Genomic DNA, 21,449 nt, shown 5'->3' with positions numbered 1-21,449 from the left:
TGATCTGAGATGGAACTGGTAGGCTGGGGGCACTATTCCTTTGGGAGCAGTGTATCTGTGAATACTGTGAGTGTCCACTGGACCAGGAGCTGGACACTCCAGGGGACGCTTGGAGGGCTCAGCGGCTGGAACGGGCCCATCACTAGCTTGCAGAGGCACAGTGGAGCCTGCAGAGGCTGACCGCCCTGGGCACTGCATCACAACAGGGGATTCATGTTCACAGTGTCATAGATCTCAAGGCCAAAGTACCACTGTGATCATCTAGTCTGACCACCTGTGCAGCACAGGCCAGAGACCTGACCCTACCCCTAGAGCAGATCTTGTAGGAAAACATCCAAGCCTGATTTAAAAATTGCCAGCGATGGAGAATCCACCATGGCACTTGATCAGTTGATCCAATGGTTAATTACTCTCACTGTTAAAAAAGTGCACCTTATTTCTGGGAAGGCCAAGAGGAAATGAGATTCGGCTGGCATACCCAGGTCCACACCTGCCAGGGAGTCGCTGTACAAAGGGATTAGTCTGCTGGCCTGTCGGTGCAGTTTTCTTCCCTGAAGCTCTGCAGGAACAATGTAAATGGGATGGAGTGGGGCTGAGAAACTGGCCCAAAAGCCTTCCCTGCAGCTGATGTGGTCAGACCCCAGCACAAACTGGGGGTGAGCACTCTGCCCTCCCTTCGCTCGGGGCACCAGGCAGCTGAGAACTGGGGCCACAGGGTGTGCAGAATGCTGGTGACGGGGTCCTGCTGTTGTGACAGTCAGCACCCTGGGGATTGAAGTGGGGACCTCCAGGGCAAAAAGCAAAAGGGCTGCGTAGCTGGGGCTGTAACAGGCACATAGCCTCTGCAGATCAGTGCAGTAGGGACCTGTCACACGCACTCCCCAGCACGTTACACTAGTGTCCTCTCATGACCGCTCACAGGAGAATGTGCCAACCAAGGATAACCTGGAAAATAACAAACCCCAGGATAGTTCAGAGTCAAGTCCTGAAGGGTCCCCACGTCCTGACCAAAGTCCTCTCTGCCTGCAGGCACCCAGCAGTAGCTGAACACAACGTGTGCTACACGCACGCTTCACCAGGCGGATGGAGGCCTGGTCTATGTTACACAGTTAGGTTGGCGTACGCTGCCTCGCATCAACCTAGCTGTGGAAGTGTGTTCACTTCAATTTGGCTCCCGCCCACTTCAATGCCTCTTGATGCCGATTTAGTAATGCCACCTCCCCGAGCAGCACGGAGTCATGCTCAATGTCATTCGGTTGACAAGGTGTCAGTGTAGACACTGTGTTACGTCGACTGTTACTGGCCTCCTGCAGCCGTCCCCATGCTGACAATGCAATTGACACAAGCACTCCTGGTGAGGACATGCACCACTGACACAAGAAGTCGAGTGTGCACACACACACAAGCGATTTAATAACCGTGGTGGCTGTTTGTGACATAAGTTAGGTCGTCATAATTTTGTAGTGAGGACATGACCGGAGGAGCTGCAGACTGTCTTGTCACAGACCCAGAGAAGCCCTACAGACCTCTTGTGCCATAAAGAAACCACTGGATGAATATAGCCCTTGGCTGATGCCCTTCTGCCGCGTCACCCAACTCCTTCTCCAATAAGGAGCAAGGTCTGGGCCCAATGGTAACAGCCGATCACCCTGACTGGGAGAACAGTCCCAAAAGCAAATGTGTCAGCAAAGTCTGTGCTCTGAACTCCTGGTAACAACAGCTGTGATCTCCCGATCAACACCGCATGAGGACACCAGCCCCTTGGTACCACCCCAGCTGCAGCAGCAAACACCCCCCAACCCAAAGTCACACACTCACTCCAGAGCGAGCCCTCATTCATTTCTGTACATCCTCACCCCAAAACTCGGCTCCTCTCCATCTCCAGAACCTGTGACGCTGGAGGCCAACACATGAGTGACTGGCACCAAGAGAGATAAGGCAACAGCAAACTATGGCTCCCTGCCCATGACCGGCAGCCTGGCATTGGGCTCCCAATAGAGATGTGCACAAAGCCAAGGCAAACTCTCACCACATAGGAGTGGTGAGGAAATTGGTCCTGAATGAGGGAGAAGTGGGGCACAGGAGACACTGGGCCTATTCTCTGGTCTGATACAGCCTCTTATGCAGCGTGGAAGAGCTAGAGATTCCCAGCAGAGCTCTCTGTGCTGGGGACTCTCTGATCACATAGCCACTTTCCATACCCTCTCCCCACACCAATGGGAGGAGAAGGTGGGCCAGGGTGTTGTGGGCCCAGGCTTATTCTGGTGACATTACAGTAAGTCCCCTCGGGTCTAACCTTCTCCAGGGCTGGGCAGCCAAGGGGCTTGAAGCTGTTGCTGGCTCTCTGCACTACCAGTCTCCGCTCTGTCCAAGCGCTCCTCTGCTGCAGTGGAGAACGGGGGCCGTGAAGCACAAAGCGAGAGGAGAGATGGAAAAGCCAGGGCCAGGGGAGACTGAAATGCACAGACACTTGCTCCCCCCAGTGACTGACCCCAGGTTAGCAGAGAGGAGCAAAGACTGTCCATCCAAAACACAGCTGAGAAATTGGGCTTAAGGAGAGAGACGCCAGAGACAGCCCCAAGTCCCCAACCCAAGGGCACCAACTCTGGCCATCGGGCAGAGGGCACTCAGCCAACAGCTGGTTGGCCATTTTTCCGACAATGGTTTTTGGTTGGAAAAAGCCAACTGCACAAGGATTTCAATAAGGCTGACACGGGAGGCTGAGTCCCATCAGGTTTACTCTGGTCAAAGATGGTTTAACGTGCATTCCTGACGGACATGCCTGAATGGTCTGACCAGAGGGCTGTGAGGGAACACAGGCCTCGAACGCATGCCATCAGTCCTCAGGTAGTGCTGAGACCATGGCCACCCCCCAGCAGCTCACCTGACTGGCTGGCGAAAGGGGCCAGCAAAGCTCTAGCTCACAAAAGGCCCCAACTACCCACAAAGCTCCTGACTGGGGGAGATGTTCAGTCCCACCGATTGGCTGGGGAGCTCTACTTAAACCAGAAAAGAGGCACAGGAAGTTGTCTGAGCAAGCAGAGGAATCGTTGGCTGGCTGCTGCTATGGACATTGCCTACTTGCCTTTCTCCTGAGCCCTGCCTTCCCACCTGTTCCTGGTTCCTGTTCTTCTTATCCCAAATCGGTGTCTGTTCCCAGTCCCCATTCCTACGCCCTACCCCCACACCGATTCCAGCTCTGATCTTTGGCTTGGCACCTGACTGTCTCCAGCACTGCTTGACCCCAGGAAATGGGCAGTAGTTTCCCAGCAGTTTCATGCCAGAGTAGCTGTCCCAGCAGAGCTACCCACTGATTCTGGTCCTCAACTGCCATCCCAATACAGTGACTGCAGAGATGTCTTTGAAAAAAAGAACGCAGACACCTTGCCCCCGCACAGGGATTCAGCTTGCCCGATCAAGCTACAATCAGTAGTAAACATTCTGTTCAGGCACCTCTATGCCACGTTGGAGCCTGATCTAGCCACGCTGCATACCTACTTTCAGGAGAACCCAGCCAAGGGCTTTATTTGTAAATCCATGTTGACTAGTGGGGCACTAGTCCTCTTTGTTTAAAAAAAGATGGAAGCCTCTGACTACGTATGGACTATCAGGCCCTGAATCAGGTCACCATTAGAAACTGATACCTGTTACCACTAATTCCTGAGCTAATGGACTGCATGAGCATCACCTGGGTATTCACAAAGCTAGAGTCTGGGGGGCATGCCGCCTAGTACGCATTAGAGCTGGGGACGAATAGAAAACCAGCTTTTGAACGCATTAAGGTCGCTTTAAATATCTCTTGATGCCCTTTGGTTTGACAAACGCACCTGTGATGTTCCAGCATTGTATTAATGATGTGCTCCAAGACACTGTGGACCAATACGTGGTAGCAAACCTGTATGACACACTTATTTTTTGAGACAAGACCGAACACCACAGAATGCACGTCCATTCTGTCCTGAAGGGGTTATGCCAACATGGCCTATGGGCTAAGCTAGAAAAATGGGCCTTTCCTCAGCCCCCATAAAATTCCAGGGGTTCATCCTGTCCCCTGCTGGTATTGGCCTGGAAGTGTGCAAGGTAACAGCAGTCCTCCAGTGGGTGGTGCCACAGAGCGTTTGTGAACTACAGTGTCTCCTGGGGTTCATGCCAAAGTTCTCAGAGAGAATCACCCCTCTCAGTGCCCTGTTCCACAAAAACACCAGGTTCCTTTGGTCTCCCAAGGCCCAGCAGGCTTCAAGCAATTCAAACTCACAATTACCTCTGCTCCGATATTGGTCCACCCCGACACCTCGCACACCTTCTTCACCTCAGTGGTGCTTCCAATGTGACAATCAGAGCAGTGCTATCCCAAAGTGCTGTTCTCAACAACTGCTACAACCGTGCCTGCCTTCTATTCCAGGAAACTCCTATTCACAGAGCAAAATAATGAACTTTTGGATAAAATTCCTGGAAATTAAGACTGCTTTTGAAGAGTGGTGCCACTATCTAGAAGGGGCCTGGTATCCTGTCCAGGTGTACACTAAACATACAAGCTTGAATATCTGTGCAGTGCCAAGGCCCTCAACGAGTGACAATTTCAGCGGGCCTTTTTTTTTTTTTGCACTTTGATTTCATAACTTCCTATCATCCAGGAAAAATAGCAAGGCCGACACTTTGTCCTCGAAGGCACATTCCTCACCACTCCAAACTGCCCCTCCCACCAGTACATGTTCAACACACAATGAGTATATTGTCCAGAAGATCCTTGAGGCCAGAATCAGATGGGGTTGACTCGGTTATTTTGTGAATTGGAAAGGCAATGGTCTTGAAGAGCGCTCCTGGGAACTGGTGGACACTGTCCATGCTCCTGACCTGGTAAATGCCTTCCACAAAAACCACCCTGAAAAACCTGGCCCATGACTGCCCAAGGGTGCTCTAGGAGAAGGAATGTGTTGTGAGATGGTAGGCCTCAAAACTGGGCATCCCCAGACAGTACTCCTCAGACCATGGCCACTACCCAGCCATTCCCCTGAATGACTGGAGAAGGGGGCCAGTAAAGCTCTACCTCACAAAGGGCCCCACCCACAAAGCTCCTGACTGGGGGAGATGTGTGGCCCCACTGATTGGCTGGGAAGCTCTATATAAACCAGAAAGAGATACAGGAACTTTTCTGAGCAAGTATTAGAATCTTGACTAGCTGCTACTATGGACCCTGCCTATTTGCCTGTCTGTTGAGCCCTGCCTTCCCACCTGGTCCTGCTTCCTGCCTCACTCCAGCCTTGTCCTCCAGCCCTCCACAGAGGCCCCAGCAAACACATAGGGGCTGAATCTCATTCACACCAAGGATCCTTTCCACCATTTGCTCTGGCAGGGTACATATGCACACTGTAAGGCCCCTTTACAGTGGCACAGCAATGTATAGTGACCTTAGTGCAAATGAGAATCAGGCCCAGGGCCTTCAAGACTTGCTGTTCCTCGTATTTCCCAGGCAAAGATGGGCTGCTTACCTCTGCCACAACCGATGGCTTGTTTGGTGGCTCTAGCCCATTGTTGTGTTTGCCAACTGTTCACAAAGAAGTTTGGATTTCCCTGAATTGGTTCGTTTCTACAAAAGTGTCCATCCCTCACTCCTGGGAAACAAAAGTGTTGCACAGAACCAGAGACCTATTTGCACACATTGGCTTGCACACACTGACTAGCCAGCATGTAGATGACATGTTTGCTCAGTGAGCCCCAGGGAGAGGAACCTACCTTGGGAGAGCAAGGGAGTGATGGGGAAATGCAGCTGCTATCAGGGTGCTGCCAGTTCTGAATGTTAGCTTTAGTCTCAAAGCTTAGCTACGGGCTAAGCACAGCATCTGTCCATGTTCTGGAACCAGCAAATAAAGAGGCACAGACCCCATGGCCAGAGAGCAATTCTGGGCCAGGTCCCCAGCTGGCACAAAGAGCCCAATTTACACCATCTGAAAGCTTGGCTCTCCTATGGGAAAAGGTGAGGCGCCCCTGGCTAATCACACCCCCACATAACCGAATCCATAAGAAACTCAATTTTATTCACTTCATTTTTTTTTTCCTTTTCGGAAAAAAATTGCGTGAGTTAATTTTCACTCACGAAGGAAACCGTGGCCTTTGCCATTGGCCTGGGGTGGATTCTGCTGTACTGACTATCGTTGAGTTCCCCTGCACACGTTGGGGCATGGCTGCGCACATCCTGACTGGCACAGTCCAATTCTCCTTGAGCAAACCCAGCCCCAGCAGTGGGATACGGGCACAGGGGGCATGCTGGGCTTAGCTGCTGGTTTCACACACAGCACAGGGCCCTGGGAAAATCAGGAAGTGGTTAATACCCCCTGAGGGGCAAATGAGGCAGCAAAGCACCACCGCTGCCCCATCAGACCGTATGAGGGGCGAGCAGGGCCAGAGGGTACTTGCACTTGGTGTTGGCCACCGAGGGGCGCCGCTGGTATTACCTTGTCAGGGAAGGGCTGCTGTAGCTGATTGACGTCCAGTGGTGTTATCAAAGGGATGTTGTCAAAGCTGTCATCGCTGCTGCCGGCACCCTGCTCCTTGTCCGGCTTCTCACAGAGATTGCTGCCCAGTTTCACCATGGTCAGAGAACACTGCTGAGAGGGAAGGAGGGAGAGGCAACAGGTCAGACAGTTGCTCAGTTTCCAGAGACTGTTGCGGGTTACCCAGAATCCCATTTTGTCAGGCCGTGATCACTGAAGCGTCCCTCTGTGTTCCCAGAGAGGGGCTGGGTCCACACGTTCAGATCTGGACCCAGTGCCACCAGGTTCAGAACTGGGTGGATTGGGGACTTTGTACCACGTCTGTTGCCAGCTGTTTGCATATCCGAACAGCAGTAAAAGAACTCCACCCACTGCCAGCCTCCCCTTCCCGGCCCCTTAGCTAAGTGCCCAACACTGACACCCAATGCCTGGGGAGCAACCATGGCCCATGGAAGGGGTCTAGTCGGAGTGATTGGGGCAGAGCAATCTCTCCGCCCCTTGCTGCTTGCACAGCTCCCCTACAAAGAAACTGTAACACTGATGGAATGACTACACTGCATTCCTTCCAAGACTGAACACTGCTGGCAGGCTGAGAACAGGAAATTGCAGGCTGTATATAACAGCACCTCCAGTGATTCCTGCCATGACATTATGAATGTGCTACCAGTCAGCGGCCCAAGCCTCCCAAAAACTCTCTCAAAGCCATAAAAACACACACAGCACAGCCTGAGCGCAGCTCTCCTGAACTAGCCAGAGACAAACTACAGCTCAGAACCAACCTGACTGGGATAGCAAGGGCTCATGCATGCATGTGCCAGTGTCTCCGAGTGTTCAAAACCCATCAGTCAGGTCCCAAAGTCAGGATACTGGGTTAAAACCAGGAGGTTTGTTTAATAGTCAGTGCTGGGTTTGTTTTTGTTGCCCTTAGGAAACACTTGGGTTATGCTTTCCTCCACAATCAGAAGGGCTAAAACTTTTTTAAAAATGAAAGCTGGGATTCCTCTGACTCCAGGAGCTGGGGCTTTATGAAAAGCACTAACTACTGCAAGACTTGTGACAAAATTCCCAAAGTTGGCAGTACGGGAAGTCCATGGATTTTGGCAGGAGCTTAGCAGGTGCTCTGAGGGCAGCGTCAGGCACCTAGAGCAGAACCAGCCCATACAGAGATGTTAAGTATTTTGAGATAATTGGCAACCAGTTCATGGGATATGCAAAAGTCTAGTGAGTACAAGCTCTTCAGCACTTAAATACAGAGGCCAGGCTTGCAGGCTGCTAGCCTCTCCAATTATTATTCAAAAACTCTTCTGAGGGTTGGTCACTTTCAAAAATCTGTCTGTTCCATTTAGGTGCTTTAAATAGGAGCTGTCAGATGCTGAAAATCTGGCCCCAGGTGCCTAGATATGGGTGGGCTTCGGAGCCTGACTTTAATCATTCTGCTTTGCAAGTGTCAGCTGTATTTTCAGCATGGTTTTATGATGCCGTTCAGAAATGTGAGCAGCTCAAAGAGACTGAAGATCAGCCCCAAAGAGCTCTTTCAAAACACCTGACTTTTTCAGCCCTAGGATGCAAACACCTCAGAGACATGGTGACAAAAGATGTCAAAGAGATGAGGATGGAAGGGACCGGGTCATGGGACAATTATTCCTAGATTCCAAGGCTAGAAGGGACCACTGTGACCATCTAGTCTGACCTCCTGCATAACACAGGTCAGAGAACTGCCCCACAATAATTCCTAGAACAGATCTTTTAGAAAAACATCTTGATTTAAAAATTGCTAGTGATGGAGAATCCACCACGACCCTTGGTACATTGTTCCAATGGTTAATTATCCTCACTGTTAACAATGTATGCCTTATTTCCAGTCTGAATTTGTCTAACTCCAACTTCCAGCCATTGGATCACGTTATACCTTTCTCTGTTAGATTGAGGAGTCCATTATTAATATTTGTTCCCCATGTAGGTACTTATAGACTATAATTGAATCACCCCTGGAGCTCCTGGAGTCTATCACTATAAGTCAGGTTTTTTAATCTTTGAATCATTCTCGTGGCTCTTCTCTGAACCCTCTCCAACTTTTCAACATCCTTCTTGAATTGTGGGCACCAGAACTGGACACGGTATTCCAGCATCAGTTGCACCAGTGTCAAATATGAAAGTAAAATAACCTTGCTACACCTGCTCGAGATTCCCCTGTTCATGCATCCAAAGATCGCATTAGCCCTTTTGGTCACAGTATGGGACTGGGTGTTCGTACTCAGCTGATTATCCAAACTTCTACCCCGCCTGTCTTTTCCAAACTCAGGTCTTGTCTATACGAGTGAGGGTATTGCCATGTAACTATACCAACTAGCTAGACCATCATTACTATAGTGGCAAAAGTTTTCAGGCTACACCTGGCCTCAGGCTGTGCCCTGCCATTGTCCATGAGTTTTTAAAGCCCTAAATGAAAGCCATCCATCCCCACCTCCAATAGCACAAACCATCAGTCATAGGGTCAGTCCTTAAATAAGAAAAGAACAAAAGAAAAGGAGGGCCAGTTACGGCTGTTTGAGCACCTTCGCCGCACATTTCCCAACCTTCTGGGATTCTTTCACATTTAAGATTAGCTCTGAGTGCCCAGGGTTTCTGATTCTTGTTTAGGGAATAATTGCAACGTCCCTCGGAAAGTTTTCATCATTAAACCACTAATATGTACTCTCAGCCCTCACTCCCACAGAACATTCCATCTCCTGGGAATGGCGTAAGAGATTAGGATGGGAAGCGGCTGGGGCACAGTACAGCCCCCAGTTCAGAGTCCCGCCATAATTGCTATTGTCAGTTATTTGTTCACAGGCAATTTCCATATATTCCTCCTGCCTGAGCAGTGTTCAGGGCTCCCAACCCTCCCATTCCACTGACACAGGGTCCCAGTGGCTCTCCCTGTCTTTCTGTCCATTTTCTTCTCCTTTGTCATTGGGGGAGTGTCACAGGGTCAGTCCAGAATCAGATTCCACTCTAGGAGAAAGAGAGCAGCTTGTGCCAGGCGGAGTCATTCATCTGTTTATGCTCCTTCCCTCTGATTCCTTATAGGACCTTATGGGATGTTAGATAACGAATCCCAGCTGTTGGCTCTGGTGTACGGCAAGACAGGAAGGTGGGACAAGGGCATGGCTGGGAAGGCTATTTAGCATCCAGGGTCACATCCAGCACCCAGAACTACTCTGACCCATGAAGCTCAGCAGTGACCTGACAAGCCACACAGCCTCTCTAGAGTCAGAAAGTGCTGGATGTGTGCTCCCTGCGACCAGCACCGTGCATATACCAGCTGGGGTCCCAGCCACAGAGAGGGGCGCCTGGAGCAGGGACTCCTCATTAACCAGCTATATCCACTTCCCGAGTGCATCAGGCATCGCTATTAAACCTGCCCCCTGGGCCACATGCTCTTCCTGTTTACAAGACCTTCTTTGTAATAAACCTCAGTCCTCCCCTGTACTCCACAATTATAAACAGCCTCTGCGCCATCTACACAGACAGATGCACGATGAGCGAGTGACTCCTGTACCTCTGCACTAACGTATGGCACAGAGAGGGCTGGCGTAGCTGGATTGGTAACTGGTTAAAAGACATCAAACAAAGGGTAGCAATAAATGGCCAGTTTTCAGAATGCAGAGAGGTAAATAGTGGCATCCCCCAGGGTCTGTACTGGGCCCAGTCCTATTCAACATATTCATAAATGATCTGGAAAAGGGGGTAAACAGTGAGGTGGCAAAATTTGCAGATGATACAAAACTACTCGAGATAGTTAAGACCCAAGCAGACTGTGAAGAGCTACAAAAGGATCTCACAAAACTGGGTGACTGGGCAACAAAATGGCAGATGAAATTCAATGTTGATAAATGAAAAGTAATGCAAATTAGAAAACATAATCCCAAATATACATACCAAATGATGGGGTCGAAATTAGCTGTGATCACTCAAGAAAGAGCTCTTTGAGTCAGTGTGGATAGTTCTCTGAAAACATCCACTCAATGTGCAGCGGCAGTCAAAAAAGTGAACAGAATGTTGGGCATCATTAAGAAAGGTAATAAGACAGAAAATATCCCTATCATATTGCCTCTAAATAAATCCATGGTATGTCCGCATCTTGAATACTACGTGCAGATGTGGTTGTCCCATCTCAAATAAGATATATTGAAATTGGAAAAGTTCAGAAAAGGGCAAAAAAAATTATATGGGGTATGGAACTGCTTCCATATGAGGAGAGATTAATAAGACAGGGACTGTTCAGCTTGGAAAAGAGACAACTAAGGAGGGATATGATTGAGGTCTCTAAAATATTGACTGGTGTGAAGAAAGTAAATAAGGAAGTGTTATTTACTCCTTCTCATAAACACACTAACTATGGGTCACCAAATGAAATTAATAGACAGCAAGTTTAAAACAAACAAAAGGAAACATTTCTTCATACAACGCACTCCTTGTGGAATTCCTTGCCAGAGGAAGTTGTGAAGGCCAAGACTATAACAGGGGCCAAGAAAGAACTAGATAAGTGGATGTGCAGGGATGGTTTCTCTAGCCTCTTTGCCAGAAGCTGGGAATGGGCAACACGGGATGGATCACTTGATGAGTACCAGTTCTGTTCATTCCCTCTGAAGAACCTGGTGTTGGCCACTGTCGGAAGACAGGATACTGGGCTAGATGGACCTTTGGTCTGACCCAATATGGCCGTTCTTATGTTTTTATGGTGAACGCCACCCAGTGAATGAGACACTGGGATTTACAGGGCTGATTCCTTCAACAGACAGAAAAATCATCTGGTCAGTGTCTGATACCCAGGCCTGCTCTCCTCAGAGCCATGAGCCAGGTGCACTCAGAACCATCGATTCCAAGGTCAGAAGAGATTATGTCTGACCTCCTGTAGAACACAGGCCCCAAAATAATTCTGAAACCAGATCTGTTACAAAGACATCCAATCTCAATTTAAAAATTTTCAGTTATAGTGAATCCACCACAATCCTTCATCAACTGATCCAAAGGTTAATTACTCTCGCTGTTAAAATGTACACCTTATTCCCAGTCTGAATTTCTCTATCTTCAACTCCCAGCCATTGCATTGTGTTAGACCTTTCTCTGTTAGGTTGAAGTGCCCTTTATTAAATATTTGTTCCCATGTAGGTATTTATAGACTATGATCAAGTCACCCCTTAACCTTTTCTTTATTAAGCTAAATAGACTGAGATCCTTGAGTCTATCATGATAAGTGATGTTTTTTAATTTTTTAATCATTCTCGTGGCTCTTCTCTGACCCTTTCTAATTATCAACATGCTACTTGAACCATGGGCACCAGAACTGGACAAAGGATTCCAGCAGTGGTCGCACTCTGTGCTAAATCCAGAGGTAACATAACCTCTCTGCTCCTATTCAAGATTCCCTGTTTATTCATTCCAGGATCACATTTGCGCTTTTGGCTACAGTGTTGCACTGGGAGCTCATGTTCAGCTGATTGTCCACCTTGACGCCCCAAGTCTTTTTCAGAGTCCCTGCTTCCCAGGATAGAGTCCCCCATCCTGTAAGTACAGCATTCCTTCTTTGTTCCTAGATATAAACATTTATACTTAGCCATATTAAAAGGCATATTGTTTCCTTTCACCCAATTTACAAGCAATGCAGATCACTCTGCATCAGTGACTTGTCCTCTTCATTACTTACCCACAGCCCCCCTCAATAATTTTTGTGTCATCTGAAAACTTATCGTGATGATTTTGTTTTCTTCCAGGTCATTGATAATAATGTTAAATAGCATAGGACCAAGAATCCATCACCGTGGGACATAAATGGAAACATATCCGCTCAAGAATGATTCTCCTTGTACAATTACATTTTGAGACCTATCAGTTAGCCAGTTTTTAATCCACTTAATGTGCCCCATATTAATTTTACATTGGTCTTGTTCTTTAAACAAAATGTTGTGTGGTACCAAGCCAAATGCCTTAGAGAAGTCTAAGTATGTTACATCAACACTATTATCTTTATCAACCAAACTTTCAATTTTATTAAAAAAGGTATTAAATTAGTTTGACAGTATCTATTTTCTATAAACCCATGATGATTTGCATTAATTACATTACTCTACTTTAATTCTTTATTGAGTGCCATATCAGCTACTCCACTACCTTGCCAAGGCTCAATGTCAGACTGACAGGCCTATAATTACCCAACTCATCTCATTTACCCTTTTTAAAAATTGGCACAATATTAGCTTTCTTCTAGTCTTCTGGAACTTTCCCCATGCTCCAAGACTTATTGAAAATCAACATTAATGGTCCAGTGTGCTCCTCAGCCAGGTCTTTTAAAAACTCATGGACGCAAGATATGTGGATATGCTAATTTAAAAATGTCCAACTTTGGTAGTTTCTGTTTAACATGCTCCAGAGATACTAGTGAAATGGGAAGAGTGTTATCACCATCTGATGAAAGTATATCATCTGTTTTTCTCTAAATACCAAACAAATATTTATTGAATACTTCTGCCTTTTCTGCATTATTATTGATAATTCTATAGTAGAAGTTCAGAGTTACAAACACCAGAGTTACGAACAGACCAGCCAATCACACACCTCATTTGGAACTGGAAGTACAGAATTAGGCGGCAGCAGATAAAAAAAAAAACAAATAGTACAGTATTATGTTAAATGTAAACTACAAAAAAAAAGGGAAAGCAGTATTTTTCTTCTGCATAGTAAAGTTTCAAAGCTGTATTAAGTCAGTGTTCAGTTATAAACTTTTGAAAGAACAACCATAACGTTTTGTTCAGAGTTACAAACAACCTCCATTCCTGAGGTGTTCATAACTCTGAGGTTCTACTGTACTACATCCATCCAGTAATGGATTGATACCATTGTCAGGATTCATTTTGTTCCTAATATGTTTTAAAATCTCCTTATTGCCCTTAACTCTGTTGGCCATAGATTTCTCCTTGTTTCCATTGACTTCCCTTATCAATTTTCTACAATTCCTAACTTCCGATTTATATTCATTACTATCAGCTTTTCCTTTCTTCTATTTGTTATGGTGGTTTTTTTTAATATAGCTGCCTTCACTTCCCCTCTAAACCAAGTCATTTTTTTTAAACCAGTTTGGCCTTCTTCCTCAATTTTGGCCCAACTTTAGTTGGTTTTGTTTTCCTAAAACAGCTAGCTCTCTAGAGACAAGGAAACTTTGGGCTGCATTTTGCAGATATTTTATAGAAAAGTTTAAGAAAATGATCTGGATCTGAATCTTGTGGCTTATGTTCCTTTCTACTAAATAGCCCAGGAAATCACAGCTGTATACAGCATTCTTTGCTTCAGCATTGCAACTCTGGTGACTTTATCGCAGGTTTCATGATTTGTGGTGTGTTCCTTAAAGCCCTGGCTGCTGGAATCAGGAAATGGGATGACAACCACTGGCTCTTATTCTGCCTTTATCTGCTAGGGGAAAGAGCCATTTATACTCAGAAATCCTCTCCGTGGGTAGGTACTTGCAGACATGATCAAGTCACCTCTGAACTTTCTCTTGGATAAATTAATAGATGGGGGAAAAAAAGGAGTACCTGTGGCACCTTAGAGACTAACAAATTTATTTGAGCATAAGCTTTCGTGAGCTACAGCTCACTTCATCGGATGCATTCAGTGGAAAATACAGTGGGGAGATTTATATACATAGAGAACATGAAACAATGGGTGTTACCATACACACTGTAACGAGAGTGATCACTTAAGGTGAGCTATTACCAGCTGGGGGGGGTGGGGACCTTTTGTAGTGATAATCAAGGTGGGCCATTTCCAGGAGTTGACAAGAACGTCTTAGGAACAGTGGGGGATGGGGGGGGTGGAATAAATATGGGGAAATAGTTTTACTTTGTGTAATGATCCATCCACTCCCAGTCTCTATTCAAGCCTAAGTTAATTGTATCCAGTTTGCAAATTAATTCCAATTCAGCAGTCTCTTGTTGGACTTTGTTTCTGAAGTTTTTTTGTTGAAGAATTGCCACTTTTAGGTCTGTAATCGAGTGATCAAAGAGATTGAAGTATTCTCCAACTGGTTTTTGAATGTTATAATTCTTGACGTCTGATTTGTGTCCATTTATTCTTTTACGTAGAGACTGTCCAGTTTGACCAATGTACATGGCAGAGGAGCATTGCTGGCACATGATGGCATATATCACATTGGTAGATGTGCAGGTGAACGAGCCTCTGATAGTGTGGCTGATGTGATTAGGCCCTACGATGGTGTCTCCTGAATAGATATGTGGACACAGTTGGCAACGGGCTTTATTGCAAGGATAGGTTCCTGGGTTAGTGGTTCTGTTGTGTGGTGGCTGGTGAGTATTTGCTTCAGGTTGGGGGGCTGTCTGTAAGCAAGGACTGGCCTGTCTCCCAAGATCTGTGAGAGTGATGAGTACCCGCACGGCCCCACAATATGCCAACATTTTTATGGCTGACTTAGAACAATGCTTCCTCAGCTCTCATCCCCTAATGCCCCTACTCTACTTGTGCTACATTGATTACATCTTCGTCATCTGGACCCATGGAAAAGAAGCCCTTGAGGAATTCCACCATGATTTCAACAATTTCCATCCCACCATCAACCTCAGCCTGGACCAGTCCACACAAGAGATCCACTTCCTGGACACTACGGTGCTAATAAGCGATGGTCACATAAACACCACCCTATATCGGAAACCTACTGACCGCTATTCCTACCTACATGCCTCTAGCTTTCATCCAGATCATACCACTCGATCCATTGTCTACAGCCAAGCTCTATGATATAACCGCATTTGCTCCAACCCCTCAGACAGAGACAAACACCTACAAGATCTCTATCATGCATTCCTACAACTACAATACCCACCTGCTGAAGTGAAGAAACAGATTGACAGGGCCCAAAGAATACCCAGAAGTCACCTACTACAGGACAGGCCCAACAAAGAAAATAACAGAACGCCACTAACCATCACCTTCAGCCCCCAACTAAAACCTCTCCAGCGCATCATCAGGGATCTACAACCTATTCTGAAGGACGACCACTCTCACAGATCTTTGCTTAGACAGACTCTGTCTTATCCATTCCATCACTTCTTATTTCTTTACAGTCTACCTCATCACTGATATACAATGCTACTCTACCACCTTTGCCTTTATTTCTGTCTTTCCTAAACAGCACATACCCTTTAATACCTGTACTCCGGTCATGACTACTATTCCACCATGTTTCTGTTATCCCTATAATATCTGGTTTCACTTCCTGCACCAGTAGCTCTAGTTCCTCCATTTTATTACCTAGGCTTCTCGCATTAGTGTACAAACATCTTAATTTTTGCTGTTTGGCTTCGCTCACATTCTTTACCCAATTGGGCACAGACATTCTCCCGCCAATATTACCTATTAGATTGGTATGTACACTGCCCTTCTGCCTTATGTCCATTCTCCTACCCACAGCTGTATTCTTTCTTACTTCATTTTCTTCCCTCTCAAAGAGAATAACTGGCATGGAGATTACCTGGACATCTCCCCCGAATTTCTAGTTTAAAGCTCTCTTGATCAGTTGTGCCATCCTCCATCCTAGAAGTCTATTTCCCTCCTTACTCAGGTGAAGTCCATCCCGAGAGAACAGTCCTCTGTCCATGAATGCTTCCCAGTGGCCATACATCCCAAAGCCCTCCTTATAGCACCACTGCCTGAGCCATCTGTTGAGCATCATAATCTTGTCACACCTTTGTTGCCCTTCTCTAGGAACAGGCAGAATCCCACTGAAGATCACCTGAGCCTCGATTTCCTTTAGCGTCTTCCCCAGCCTGACATAGTCTCCCTTGATACATTCCAGCGAGAATCTAGCCGTATCATTTGTTCCCACATGAAGGATAATCAATGGATTCTTTCTGGCTCCCATTAGGATCCTCTTCAGCCTCAGGTCCACATCCCATATCTTAGGACCCAGCAGACAGCACACCCTTCTGTTCTCTGGATTAGTTCTTGTTACAGGCCTGTCTATTCTTCTCAGTAATGAGTCCCCAATCACGTAGAACTGCCTTTTCCTGGCAATGGTGCAATTCTCCAGTCTATCCCCGGTTCCATCTGGCCACAAGTCCTCTCGATTCCTATTGTCCCTTGCAATCCTCTGCAACCCATCTCATATCTTCCTGGGGCTCATATTTGGTGTTGTTATCTCCACTGACTCTTGCCCTCTTCCAATAGGACTATCTGCTCTTCTCTTTTTCCTTGTCCTCTCACCTTCAGTGACCACCTGCTGTGCCCCTTCTTCATTTTCCAACTCTGCAAACCTGTTCCTGAGCTCTGTTTCTCCTTCACTAGCCTGCCTTTTCCTCTGCCTGGTTCTCCTAGTCACATGCTTCCACTGTCCACTTTCCTCACCCAGCAGTATCCCCTCAGAGTTCTTCGGTCCTGTTTCCATCTGCAAGTCGGAGCTTTTCCCTTCAGCCTCCTCATGTCTTTGCTCCATCATCTGCTTGAACCCCCTTCTAAACTCAAACAGAATCTCCACCTGCATCTCCAATCCTAGGATCTTCTCTTCCTTCAGCTCTTATCAGGTGGCACTTCATGCAGACGAAAGTCTTTACAGGTACCCCCTCCAGGATCATGTACATGCCACAGCTTCTACATCCAGTCATCTTCCTAGTGTCTTCCACTACTTGGGTCACTACCACTGCTGCCTCGGTGTCTGTCATAGCCTTCTCACCTAAGTCCTGTTAGTCTGGGAAACACAAACCAAACCAAAACACCCAACCACAGCAAAACAAACCCCCCAAAAGCATGAAAACACCACACACTCACTTCACTAGCCTGTCTGTTCCTTTGCCTGGCTCTTAGTCTTCCCCCAAAACTCCCCTTTCAAACTCCTCTGTTTACAGCTCTCTTTGCTGGCTCCTGTGCGCTGCCTGACTGGCTGGCTACCTTTATAGGACCCGTAGTCAGAGAAACCCCGCCCCCTAATCAGGGCTCAGCTTCTCTTCCAGCACACTGCCCCTACAAGCAACCAGCTCCTGGGGGAATCAGGATTCATTTGTAACTAAGGCCAGAGAGCTATGTTTAAAGACTATCACAATTATTGATTGAAAATGTTCAATGCCACCACGGAAGTAACAGCCAGGCAGTTCCCTCCCTGGGGTTTCCAGACATGGGGCACCGGTGCCGAAATCACAGCTCATTACAAGGATTCCAGCAGCAACTCCCCATTCATTGGTGCTAATTCTATGGTGCCCACGCTCATACTCAAAGTATTTCATTAGGCGCCCATCGATCACCTCTAAATCTCGGTGTATTAATCTGTTCGTGCAGAGCAGGGCAATCTGTTAATGATGCTTCCCTGTGTGGCCGGCCCTCCGCAGCTGGAGAGGAGAGAATGATTTCCTGATCAACCAGCATTTTGTTATTATATATTCATAAAAGAAAAATGCTATTTTAACCGATCCCTCAACAACAAACAACCATACAAGGTGGTGCAATCCCCAGGGCAGCTTAGTATTGACACCCCACCAAGCAACCACCCTCTGACAATGGTTGGCTGACACTTCCAAAGAACGTGGCTCATCCCCCCAGTTAATACCCCCAAAGAGAAGCAGCCACGTACAATGGGAAATCACCTCTTCCGTTTCAGAGCAAGTTTGGGTGCATCCAGTCGCATACACTGCTGTCTGCTTTCTCTCCACACACACCCCACTAGATTTTGCTCTCTAGTGCAAATCTGGAATAACTCCATTGAAGTCACAGATTTAAGGCCAGCAGCAAGCCTTATGGTCATGTAGTATGGGCTCCTGCATAGCACAGGCCAGAGAATTTCACCCAGTGATTCCTGCATCCAGCCCATATCTTGTGGTTGAGCTAGAGTATTTCTTTCAGGAAGAGAACCCAGTAGAGCTATTCTGGGTTTACCCCTGTGAAACTGAAAGCAAAATCCCACCCACCCACTTCTGACTTCAGCAGGCTCCCTAGAGCATCAGTCAGGACAGATATGGGTTCTGGTACATTGCGTCAGTGAACTCTCCAGTAGCTGTCATTGCTGGGCTAAACCTGGGAGAAATTCAGGTTTCGATTTGACTCTGAGAAAGGACTGTTGGGACCTGCCTTATTTATTATTATAGCTAGTCCCAGCAATCAGCTATAAACTATGGGCCACATCCTCAGCCGTTGAAATGTCCACAGCCCCATTGATTTCAATGGCGCGATGATGATTTCCACCTTCTGAGGATCAGCCCCCATGTCTGCAGAGAGTTGAGTTGGTCTGAGAGTCCAGGTGGGTTTTCCTGTCACTTCTGGCAGAACCACTGGACAGGCTCCCAGGGCCCGATTTTTACAGGTGTTTCGATGTCTGTCTGCATCTTCAGGTGCCCAAATGACTTTGGGAATTTGGCCTCCAAAGTACATCTACACTGCAATTAACAACCCACGGCTGGCCTGTGCCAGCTGACTCAGGATAAGGGGCTGTTCAATTGCAGTGTAGACATTTTGGCTCAGACTAGAGTCCAGGCTCTAGGACCCTGCCAGGTGGGAGGGTCCTGGAGTTCAGGACGGAGCCCTAGCTGGAACATCTACACTGCAGTTAAACAGTCCCTTTGCCCGAGTCAGCTGGCCCAACTTATTGGCCAGGTATGTACCACATTAGCAGGGCTGGATTTACACCTTACACACCCTTAGGCACAGCATCTTTAGCAACCCCACTCCCACCTACAGCTGACTTTTGTGTCTTCCATAGGAAAAGAAAGGTAAACACAGCCTCCCTGGGAAGGCAGAAGACCCTCCGCCACATATGGCGCTCCCAGCCCGAGTCGGGGCACAGCCCACCTGCCCCAGGCGAAGCGCAAGGTGGGGACTGTACCTCTCCACATAGCAAGTGGTCCCGGGTGTCTTCTGTCCCTCCCACAGCCACGTTCCAACTCTGCCCATGCAAGTGAATGGTGTTCCGGCCATACCCCTCCCCGGTACGAGGTGGAGGCAGTGGGGTGGCCGAGATTGGGAAGGTGCTGGAATGCTCCCACACCTTCAGCAGCAGCCCTGCCCGGCCGTGGCTCACAGCACCCTTAGCAGCCTTAGGGTTTCCAGGTGTCCGGTTTTCAACCGGAACGCCGAGTTGAAAAGGGATCCCGGCAGCTCTGGTTGTCACAGCCGACTGAGCCGTTAGAAGTCTGGTCGGCAGCATAGCCCTGCCCTGGCTCTGTACTGCTCCCAGCAGCGGCTGCCAGAACCCTGCGGCCCCTAGGTGCATGGGTGGCCAGGGAGGCTGCGTGTACTGCCCCTGCTCCTAGTTCTGGCTCCACAGCTCCCATTGGCCAAGAACCTTGACCAATGGGAGCTGTGGGGGTGGCGACTCCAGGTGCGAGGGTAGCGTGCACCATGCAGAACCACCTGGCCACGCCTCTGCCTCGGGACTGCAGAGACCTGGCTGCAGCTTCTCTGGAGCTGCAGCAAGCGCCACTGGGACCCCGCACCCTGTCCCGCACCCTAACCCCCTGCCCCAGCCTGGAGTCCCCTCCTGCACCCAAACTCCCTCCCGGAGTCCCCTACCCCATACCCCAACACTCTGCCCCAGTCCTGAGCCCCCTCCTACACTCCAAACCCCCCACCCCAGAGCCCACACCCCCCAGCTGAAGCCCTCACCCCCCCACACACACCCAACCCCCTGTCCCAACCCAGTGAGTGAGGATCGGGGAGAGCAAGTGATGGAGGGAGGGGGGATGGAGTGAGCAAAAGTGGGGCCTGAGAGAAGAGGCAGGACAGGGAAAGGGCCTCGGGGAAGGGGCAGGGGTATTTGGTTTTGTGCAATTAGAAAGTTGGCCCAGGCCAGGAGCCGCCTGCCTGCAAGGCGGCTGTATGTATTCACTTTTTAACTTTTAACCCACTTTTAACTTTTAGGTGCCCCTAGAATGCCAACGCCCCGAGGCACGGGCCTACTGTGCTTAATTGGAAATCCGGCCCTGCATTTTCATTTATATATGAGGAACTGGGGGGTCAGTGATTTGACCAAAGCCAAAGCGAGCGACAGGGGCAGGATTGGGAGCCCTGGCTGTAGCACGTGAGCTGTGTGGTCTCATAGACTGTCATGCTTCCCTTCACAGCTCTTGCCCAGGCCACTCGGCCAGCACAACCAGCTTCTCTGGGGGCAAGAGCTCACCAGCAGCCAAGTCCGTGGGTCAGTGCAACATAGCCCTCGTGCAGACGAGGGGACACGAGTGGTGAGCGAAGGTGACAGTGGCCAGGCAGGCGTACAGTTACAGATAAAATGCCACACCACTGCTGGTTTTTGCCAGTTAGGGCTCGCTAGCAACATTAGTAATGCAGCAGTGCAGGGAGCTGATTGCAACGAGCTGGGAACCCCCCTGGGAAGGGAGAGCAGAGGAGGGCATGCCCTGGGAAACTGGCATTCTCTAGGGCACTGCCTTGTTTTCCAGCCAATTCAAGGCTGCCCTGGCTGATATCCTTGGTTATTCTACACAGAGCCTAGTCCACAAACCCTTCTCCCTGGGGAAAGCCACAGATGGGTTTCAAAGGAGTTATACCTGGTATGAAATTGGTCCAATAGTAACTTTCCTTGGAAAAGAGCCTAGAGTGATCAGTTGCTTTGGCATCAGGCAAGTCTGCTCCCTCACTGTCCCAGCAGGAAACACCTGGCCTAGGTGTATCCTTTGTGTCACAACAGACATCAATCGCTGTACGTAGCATATGCTTGTGAATAATGCTGGCTGTGGTGGCTCCCAGGCAACAGCGGGCCTGGTGTGTCCATGTATCTGATTGGCCAGCCAGCACGGGCCGCTCAGAGGTGAGCAGACACGCACCGTTAACCGACACACCCAGGATCATGGAGCCTCTGGCCAGGCCAAAGGATTTTCCAAAATCTCATGAATGCGTTAAAGGTTCATATCCACCTGTATGTGACATCCGTCCTCTGGAAGACATACAGGCGATGCTCTCTAAAACACTTGG

The 21,449-nt window shown here is 48.3% G+C and overlaps 1 protein-coding gene across 4 annotated transcripts in view; it reads right to left on the bottom strand.

The window, feature by feature from the left end:
* CALY (calcyon neuron specific vesicular protein) overlaps nucleotides 1-21,449 on the bottom strand; it is a 57,549-nt gene that overhangs the window by 16,186 nt on the left and 19,914 nt on the right. The window contains exons 1-2 of one of the 4 annotated variants that reach the window (XM_043518736.1): nucleotides 6,911-7,036; nucleotides 6,453-6,605 (exon numbers count right to left, since the gene is read on the bottom strand). In XM_043518736.1, coding sequence (XP_043374671.1) covers nucleotides 6,453-6,605; nucleotides 6,911-6,934 — 177 coding nt within the window. In that variant the 5' untranslated portion in view covers nucleotides 6,935-7,036. Of the gene's footprint in view, nucleotides 1-6,452; nucleotides 6,606-6,910; nucleotides 7,037-21,449 lie in introns of those variants that run through there. The other 3 variants (XM_043518737.1, XM_038409813.2, XM_043518735.1) reach the window with 3 other exon arrangements.

This window comes from Dermochelys coriacea, chromosome 7 (assembly GCF_009764565.3).
Source record: "Dermochelys coriacea isolate rDerCor1 chromosome 7, rDerCor1.pri.v4, whole genome shotgun sequence".
NCBI classification, from domain to species: domain Eukaryota; kingdom Metazoa; phylum Chordata; order Testudines; family Dermochelyidae; genus Dermochelys; species Dermochelys coriacea.
This window is presented reverse-complemented; position numbering and strand designations above follow the sequence as displayed.